Below are 9,183 nucleotides of genomic sequence, written 5' to 3'. Positions count from 1 at the left end.
GCAAAGGTTAGGTTAGTTCCTAAAGACTGGTTAGAGAATCTGGATCCAACACACAAAACAAGGCTCGTAAACATCCACAGAAATCAACGAAACAACAAATTGCGAAAAAAACTAACTTGTGGTTGGATGGTTAGAGGCATTGTGGTATCCCTAGCCCATCAGGTTCAAGTCCTGGTGCTCGCATTTATTTCTGGATTTATTTCAGAATTTCCGGTGATGCGCATTCAGTGGGAGGAGACGTCCCCGTCGATGACGAGGTGCCTACGACGACTTTGTAAATTTCAAGATGATATTGTGGCTCAGTCTTTCGGATGTGCTCATAAGGATAGGGTATGCGTATATGCGTTCATAAGGGTGAATGTATGCGCGCGTATATGAGCTCTTGCATCTGTGATGCATACAAAAATATCGCGGAAAGTTGTTACAAAAAATCGCGGAAAGGTAGCCAAGTTCCGCACTCCACGACCGAACTACGTCTCCTTATGAGTATTTAATCAAAAACTACCACAATTCACGGAACCGTGACGAAAAACTATCATTTTACGATTTTATGCGAAAAACTACCGCTTTTTTCCTAAACCGTGGCAAAAAACTATCAAGTTTGAAAAGAGCCCGCTTTGACTCTTTTAAGCGCGTTTCTGACAGAGTTGGCCCACACATAAGCAGGCTAAAATAGCAATCGGGTCCCTAGTTTTTTTTCAAAAAATCAATCCAGTCCTCCAGCGACTGGAGGGGGCAGGCGGCTGCGTGCACGCGTGCGAGGAGGCGCTGGGATGCGCGACGGCAGCGGCGTGGCGAGCTCGCGGCAGCCCTGCGAGCTGCGCGCGCCATGGGGCCCGGCTACGTCGGGCAAGGGGAGGATCCTGCACGCGCTGCTGCGGCGAGCCGGCGGGGCGGCTGCTCGAGCGGCTGCGCAAGGGCTGTGCGCACGGCTGCGTGTGCGCGTGCGGCAGTGGGGCTGCGACGAGGTGCGGCTGTGCAGTGCGGCGGGGCTGCGCGAGAGAGGAGCTCGTGCCCGTGCTGCTGCTGCAAGAGAAGGAGAGGAGGCAGAGGAGAAGGAGACGGAGAGGAGACAGTGGAGAAGGAGAAGAGGGGCTGGGCTGCTGCAGCGAGGAGAAGTAGAGGAGCACGAACACCGCCGCCACTACGCCCGCCGCTTGCTGACCGGCTGGCTTGCGTGCGTGCGCAGCCGCCGCCGCCGCCGCCGTCGTCGCGAGCCTTTTTTGAAAAAAAACTAGGGACCCGATTGCTTTTTAGCCTGCTTATGTGTGGGCCAACTCTGTCAGAAACACGCTTAAAAGAGCCAAAGCGGGCTCTTTTCAGACTTGGTAGTTTTTTGCCAAGGTTTAAGAAAAAAGCGGTAGTTTTTCGTATAAAATCGTAAAGTGGTAGTTTTTCCTCACGGTTCCGTGAATTGTGGTAGTTTTTGGTTAAATACTCTCTCCTTATAGATTGGGTAGATGGGTAGATTGATCCGTAAAACAAGGACGCGCACCAAACCGAAGATCCATCAGCATGGAAGCCTTGAGGACGGCGAAGCGTGCCGGCGGCAGCTTGGACGACCGGCTGAGCGACCTGCCGGACTGCCTCCTCTATGACATCCTGTCGCGCCTCAAGGCCCGGCAGGTCGTTCAGACGTGCGTGCTGTCGCGGCGGTGGCAGCACCTCTGGCCCACGTCCCCGTGCCTCGACGTCGATATCGGCGAGTTCCGCCCCGATGCGACTCTACGTCCCAGCCCGTGGCCGCTGAGCCCCGCCCAGCTCGCTAACTACGGGAAGGAGCAGCCGGACGAGTTCGCCGACTTCGAGGACTTCGCCGACAGCCTTCTGGTCCATCGGATTCGGAGCGCCGGCGCTGCGCCCCTGCAAACCCTGCGGCTGCGCCTCCCTCCGTTATGGTTGAGCGATCCGTCAATGTACGGATACGGCAATGATATCTTCGTGACCAAGTACACGAGGTGGGTGCGTCGCGGCCTCCAGTGCTCCCCGGCGGCGCTCGACGTGCGTGGCTCCGTCAGGCTGCCCCCTCTAGCCTCCCACCGCCTCACGAGCCTGCGCCTCGACCAGGTGACCCTCCACCGTGATTTCGCGGAGCACCTCGCCTACGGGCTCCCCGTGCTGGAAGACCTGCAGATCACGGGCACCAGGTTATCAGCATCGCTCCCGAGGATCGCGTCCGGCACGCTTAAAAACCTCGTAGTCGAATCCTCTAATCGGAACAGCGAGAGCCTAACCTTCACCATCGCCGCCCCTCGACTCGCGTCGCTGCACCTCGCCGTTAACTTCCGGTGCCTCATCTCCTTCGCCGTCGTCCTCGAGGAGGCGCCTTGCCTCGTCCAAGCATCCGTCCGCCTGGTAGGGACGCCTGATCTCCGGCACAAACAGGGGGGCGGCTACTACCTTCAGCAGGACAGGGATCTGCTCAGGGCTCTGTGCAACTTCATCGGCTCTCTGTCCCACGTCTGCACCCTGAAGCTGCACGGCTTTGGCAACATGGTGCTCTATCTATACTGCCCTTGCTCTTGCTCAATTAGTACTCTATATAGTAATTGATTTCTGTTTTACTTTTACTGCGCATAAATGTCTGATTTATTAACTGTACGTATATGCAATGCGATGCAGACAGTAGTTGAGCAACCTACACCTCATGCTCCACCTGTTGGAGCTCAATTCTTTCAATATCAGCCGGAGATGCTGCACGCATATATACCTTTTGTTCAACCACCTGGACCATTCTTCTTGCCAGATCAGCCGCCGATGCCGCTGATGCCGCCACTGGCCAAGGACAAGTTCCCGCGGCCAATGTTGCAGGCGATGCTCGACGAGGAGCACCATGGGTTACCGGTGTTTCGCAGCATGAGGACCTTGGTCCTTGAGGATTCCGAGATTGGCGGCGATGCTCAGACGCTCTGCCGTTTTCTGCATAATGCTCCAGCCCTAGAGAAGCTCACTCTAAAGAACTGTCAGGTACACCCGCTTAACTAATCCTGCTTTCTCAGAAATTATAATTTTTTACCTCCTAATAATTGTTCGTCTTGCCTACAGTGCCATGAGTTCCCAAACAGTTCAATGGTGGAGCTACCTCGGACCATATCCCTCACCCCCAACCTAAAATCGGTGGAAATCATCGAGGGCGACAAAGATGGGAGCATAGACGCGGAGCAAACAAACGAGGTCTTGACGTCCATGATGTTAGGTAATCTGCCGGCGACTACCATGATCCAAGTCACCAAATTAGGAGGAAGGAATTAGGTTTGGTTTGTACCCTTTTCATTTCAGTTGCTTGTGAGATGCTTTATTCTTGGATTAAGCTGTACAAATTTCTATTACACTAGTGGCAGACGCTATTTTTATTCATCTGAACTCGCTGTTGAATTAATTTCTACACACACAAAAAAAAATCTTGCTGTTGCACGCCGACTATTATAGTCTGATTTTGCGTATGATGATGTAAGGCTGATATTGTTGGAATATTCTCAGAGTAAGACACCAAAGGAGAGTTTTCACTTAAGAACATGACAACATACATGACTGAACCAACAAAGGAGAGGGATTCCACTTTAAAACATGACAATAGAGATGGCTTGACATGAAAAGCGTGTCACACCACGTTCATAATATTTAGGTCTATTGAAACCACACTCTACCTTTGTCTATTAAAAATAACAATCTTATAAAAAAAAGACCAAAATCGCACACAAGTACCCTGTACTTTAAGCATATGCTAGTCGACCTTTTATAAGATATATTGAACCATATACCCTTTTAGAAGACACTGAACCAAATACCTAGAGAAATTTAAGTCTTGGGAAGTTAGCCAATAAACTGGAATATGCCTGGTTATTTTCAGCCCATGTTTCGGTATGATACATGTGGGAAAGGGTGGACACGCTTAAGAACTCGGTTGAAGCTTCTTGGAAGAAGAAATATATAGTCGGTACTCGGGAGCAACTAATTAACGAGCGCTTCTTCGGGAGGCTCGCAAGGATCAAGCGTCACTTAACGCACTCTCAGCCATTCGCGTGTCGCGCTGTGGGCACTCCCTCTGGATTTTATTTTTTTTATTTTTCCGCACCCGTTTTTGGCTTTTTAAACGGGGTTTTTCCGGGGGGTTTTTGACGTTTTGGTTTTTCACCGGTCCTCCCTAGCTTTTCGACGGAAAAAAATTTGCGCAAAAAAAACGCATTTTTTTTCGCGAGAGTCACGGTTTTGTTTTTGCGAGAGGCACAGTTGTGATTTCGCGAGAGGCACAGCCGTGCCTCTTGTAAACGGAAAAAAAACGTGTTTTTTGTTTTTTTTTCCTTTCACGAGAGGCACGGTTTTGCTTCCGCGAGAGGCACGGTTGTGATTTCGCGAGAGTCCCGGCCGTGCCTCTTGGAAACAAAAAAAAACACTTTTTCATTTTATTTTTCTTTCGCGAGAGGCACGGTTTTGCTTCCGCGAGAGTCACGGCCGTGCCTCCTCGGAAACGAAAAAAAACGTATTTTCTGTTTTTTTTTCTTTCGAGAGAGGCACGGTTTTGCTTCTGCGAGAGGCACGGTTGTGATTTCGTCAGAGGCAAGGGTGTGCCTCTTTCGGAAAGGGAAACCCGTGCTCCCGGTACGGTTTTTTCGTCCAGTTTTTTTCGCGAAAAAAAAGTTCATCAAAACCTGTCAACATGGGATCTAATTTTGAAGATCTCGACGCGAGGAATACAATGGCGAAAGCGGTTCGAGATTTGGACGCACGGTTTAAGAGATAAAACGTTTTGAATAAACAGATCTACGAAAAAAGGGAAAACTTCGAGGTTGCGACAAGTGACGCACATGCAGCGCGCCACTTGTCGCAACCTGGGAAAGTTAGAGTGATCTCCACAAGGAGTACTCCTTAATTAGTGATTTCGTCGATACTCTCTTGGAGGTAGGATCAAAATTATTAACCATGCGGTAGAAGTTGGGAAAATAAAGATTTCGGTTCGATACTGAAACAAACAGCTAAGATAAGAAAAGGATTGAGTATTCTTTGGAAGGCCCCCTACTCGGTTGATCAGCAAAATCAAGTAAAAAATCTATCTAAAGAATTGGACGAGCTCTTGCTCGGAGAAGAGATGATTTGGAGACAACGTTCAAGAGTAATGGAACTAAAAGAAGGGGACATGAACACTAGGTATTTCTAAAGAAAAGCCTCATGGAGGAAAAAAAAAGAATGCCATCATACAAGATTAGAAGACAAAGAGGGTAAATGGTCGAGGAAAAAGAGGGTATCTAGGAGCTTGCTACAGATTTCGTCAAAGGATGATGAGGTGATCCCCCATGAACTTATTGTTCTTAACACTGAACTGACCAAACCGTTCATAGCTGAGGAGACCAGTGACGCCCTATTCTGAATAGGTCCTCTAAAAGCCCCCGGTCCGGATGGTTTCCCCGGCTCGTTTCTTCCAAAGAAACTAGGAAATTTTCAGAGCGGATGCGGTGAATGTTGTTCTGCATTTTTTAGACTGGTCTAATCACTACTAGAAAAAAGGTTGTTAGTGGCGCATCTGTTTTTGCCATTAATGGCGCACTGCAGGTGCCCACTATTAACACGCCACTAGTAACAAATAGTAATGGCGCACCTCTGGTGCGCCATTAGTATTCGAGATAATAGTGGCATACCACATAGTGCACCATTACTATGTCCACCGGTGCGCCATTACTATGCCTCCCAGGGGGCCATATTTACCTTGTGCTCTGGGTTACTAATGGCGCACTTTTAGATAATGCGCTACTGGTGTGTTTATTCCAGTGCGCCACTAAAGTGCAATATAGTGCGCCACTACTATGAATATTAGGAATTTTTTTTTCTTTTCTGATATTTGCACAGGTTACAAAATACATTACAACATAGAATATAAACAGCACAACATATAAACAACAGATTTATTGAATACAATAGAAGATTAGTCTCCGAATACAATTCATCATATTAGTCTCCGAATTCAAAATACCGAACAAAGTTAGAACATTACAAGTCTCGAGACCGCGAGTAGCGAGTTTGTCTTCACATTACAAGTCGATATCGATCATCTAAACTACCATCACATAGAAGAGAGCTGCGGTCACATTGAGCATCATCGCGATGAAACTGGTCTTCATCCGGTTCCTCCAACGCTCCCTCCTCTCTCCCGCTAGATAGCGCGCGTATCTAGCTTCCGCCTCCGCCCTAGTGGTGTATCTTTTGTAACTGTTACCGCTAAAACGGTGAACCTGTCTCCGAGGACTCCGGAAACCTTACCCTTGTACACGACATATGACTGCATCTCTATGCACTAGACAAACAAAACGTTAGTAGCAAATCACAGACAATACATAAGCAATATATAAGTATGCAACAAAAGGATCGGAAGAGAAAAGCAACACATTAATAGCATGATTCATGGTCCTACAAATAAATAGCATCGATTACATATAAGTTGAACGATGTCCAAACTAAAGAGACATACGAGTTCATTAAAGTTTAATTACAACATGAGATAATCGATATTTCAGAACTACATAGCATCACTACTTTTGACTCGACTCTGGGACCGAGGCGTGAATAAAGCCACCGTCTATCGTGATGGTCATGAAATCGCGGTCGTTGGCAGCCTGTATTTGTAGCGTTGTTTCTATTTCACTGTTGAACGGTTGATATCTGGGGTAGAACTACCCCGAGGTACGAAGGACATCTTGATGGATGATTTCCGCAAACTTCGACTGGATGCGAAAGAATTCTTGTCTGATGTTCGCGTCCTGAATTGCCGACAAGCGTGCGGCCCAATTATTGAGATTAGTTGGTAGCAGAAGGTGATTATGGTCCCGTACAATCGCCCGTATATGATGGAGGGCGTAGTAGCCATCTTTCTGACCGCCAGGCGGCTGCTTGACGTAGGGGAACGTCGTTACATGGGTGAACACATGCCTGCCATACCTACAAATTGGCCTCCTGAAGGTGCCTCCAGATCTGGCGTAGCCGGGGAGAGCATCATCAAGAACTTTCTTGATATTTGTGTAGTCTTTCTTCGACTGACGGTCCAAGTCGAAATACGTGGCCATGGAATATTTTGGGCTTAAGAGGATGAGTGTGCAATGTGTGTCACTGCACAAAACACGGAATGTTAGAAAAAAAAGAATGATCGAAATCTAAGAAATCATATGTTACGGGGCGGTGAGGGGATGACTTACTCGGGAAAGTAAGGCACGAGGAAGTTATCCTTATCTGGGTTCGCCAGAATGATGCCTTCGAGGTATGAACTCGCGACTTGCCGGTCCCCAGCGCTGCCCAAGATCTTGGCACGCATGTAGAAGGGGTCGACTATCATGATGTCCGGGGTCTTGTCTCTAATGATCCGCATCTCCATACTGAGCGAAAATAGCCGAATGAAGGTGTAGTGCAGCGGATGAAGGTTAAACATAGCGAAGATGTCATCAAACCGCAGGACGATCATTACCCCGATGGTGCTATCGACAAAGCCCTTGCCCTCTGGCACCTTGGCCACGAAAACCGTGTATGCCACATCATTCTCGGAGAGACGCCACTTCTCCAAAGAAAGAACACTATCATGCACACTCCGCATAGCACCGGTTGCAGCATTGAGCAGATTAGTTGGTAGCATCGGCCTACCCGCCACATGCACCCTCCTCGAGATATCCTTAGGTGAAGGTGGCCCGTCCTGAGCACGGATCGTACTCGGTGCCGACTGGCTCGCACCCTTGTTATTCTTTCTTTTTCCTCCCTTCTTCTCCTGCTGTTGTAATGGGATAGAGTTCTGCTCAGAGACCACCTTCTTGAGTGTGTTGGGGCTGATAATATTTCGCACCTCGGCTATCTGAGGCTCAGTGAAGGCGGCAGCTGGAGGCGTCTCCTGAGAACTGAACGCCAGACGACGCATGTTGCAATTGGGTTTCTTCGCGGTACCAGCTAGATCGCGATCGTATTTTGCAAGGTTGGGTTCTTGAGGAGGCAGCCCTAAGAATTCATCACCATACCCATGTTCGTTCAAGTACTTATCGACGTTGGTAAATGTACCATCATCCGGATCCTGTGCCATATGCATGTCCAGATCAGCTGACAGCGGTAGCGTTGCGGCGGTCTTGCCATGGCTTGGCGCCGGCACGACTAGCGGTGTTGTCTGTGGGGTTGTGTCCCCCGCCCTCAAACGAATCTGGCTCTTCAGCCAAAGCATGGGCCAGCTTAAGCAGGTGCTGAGGGTCATCACTTCATCTTCGTCGGACCATGGGGTCGAAACAGAGGTAACAAGTCACCGCATCCCCGCAGCACCCGAACCAGTTGAACCCTATACACGGTGGGTGGCATGGGATTACCGTGGAACATGGGGTTGCCCGATTGAACGATTCTGGCCTTGGCGACATCGATCAACTCGCCGCCTACGAAGTGCAGGAGAGTGCATGGAACGTTTGCGGTGCCCTGCGGAAACATGTAGGGCGTCAGGGATGCCCAGTCAAAGGCAACGAGATGAAGTCATTGGCCGAGAGGCTTAGTTACCGTGATGGCGTCGAGCTCGGCTAATGTCGAGGCACCGCCAACGGCGGACGTGCAAGTGATGGAGGGGCCGCTTGCTGCCGAGGTGCCGGTCGGCGTATTCTTCCCACACCTGGGTGCATTAAGCTCCAATGCCCGGGCCGGCGCCGGAGACACCAATACCGCCTCCGCTGGAGACACCAATGGCGCCACCGGCGCGTTGTGCGAGTTGCTGCCCGTGAAGCTGGGAATCGGGGGCGGCCCCTGTTGGCCGCCCGCAATCCACACCTACAGCCCCTCAATCAAGGTAGACACAATGGCGGTGATCGTCGCTCCCAGTTGGTCTCGCACTTGCTCTTGGACCATCTCCGAAATCCACGCCACTTGTGCCTTGAGTTCTTGAACCTCGCGCTCCTGGCTTTCTGAGCTGGTCTTTCTCTCCTTTCACCCAGCGTTATAGTATTCCGACCATTTTGTGGACAAGCCTTTGCCGGCCACACTACCAGCTGATGGCGGCTTAGTGAACTTATCCTTGTGTTTCATTACGTTCAACACCCTATTTAAAGTGGTGTCCCAAGGGGAGCTCTGAGACGACCCCGCGCTACTGCTTTCAATGTCCTGCGGAAGGAACGTGAACCATTTAGAAATTTGGTTTCATTAATTAGAATGCAATCATATGGAGCTAATTACGTGGGGGTGTATTCC

General features: G+C 49.6%; 1 protein-coding gene across 1 annotated transcript; it reads left to right on the top strand.

Moving 5' to 3' along the window:
- The first annotated feature begins 2,652 nt into the window (after nt 1-2,652).
- LOC123040666 (uncharacterized) lies at nt 2,653-3,329 on the top strand. The gene is made up of 2 exons (XM_044463443.1): nt 2,653-2,967; nt 3,046-3,329. The coding sequence occupies exons 1-2, from the start codon at nt 2,692-2,694 to the stop codon at nt 3,250-3,252; spliced, it is 483 nt and encodes a 160-aa protein (XP_044319378.1). The 5' UTR covers nt 2,653-2,691; the 3' UTR covers nt 3,253-3,329.
- The last annotated feature ends 5,854 nt before the right edge of the window (nt 3,330-9,183 follow it).

The sequence above is a fragment of the Triticum aestivum genome, chromosome 2B, assembly GCF_018294505.1.
Source record: "Triticum aestivum cultivar Chinese Spring chromosome 2B, IWGSC CS RefSeq v2.1, whole genome shotgun sequence".
NCBI lineage: Eukaryota > Viridiplantae > Streptophyta > Magnoliopsida > Poales > Poaceae > Triticum > Triticum aestivum.
Note: the sequence above shows the minus strand (reverse complement) of the source record. Positions and strands in the feature narration are given on the sequence as shown.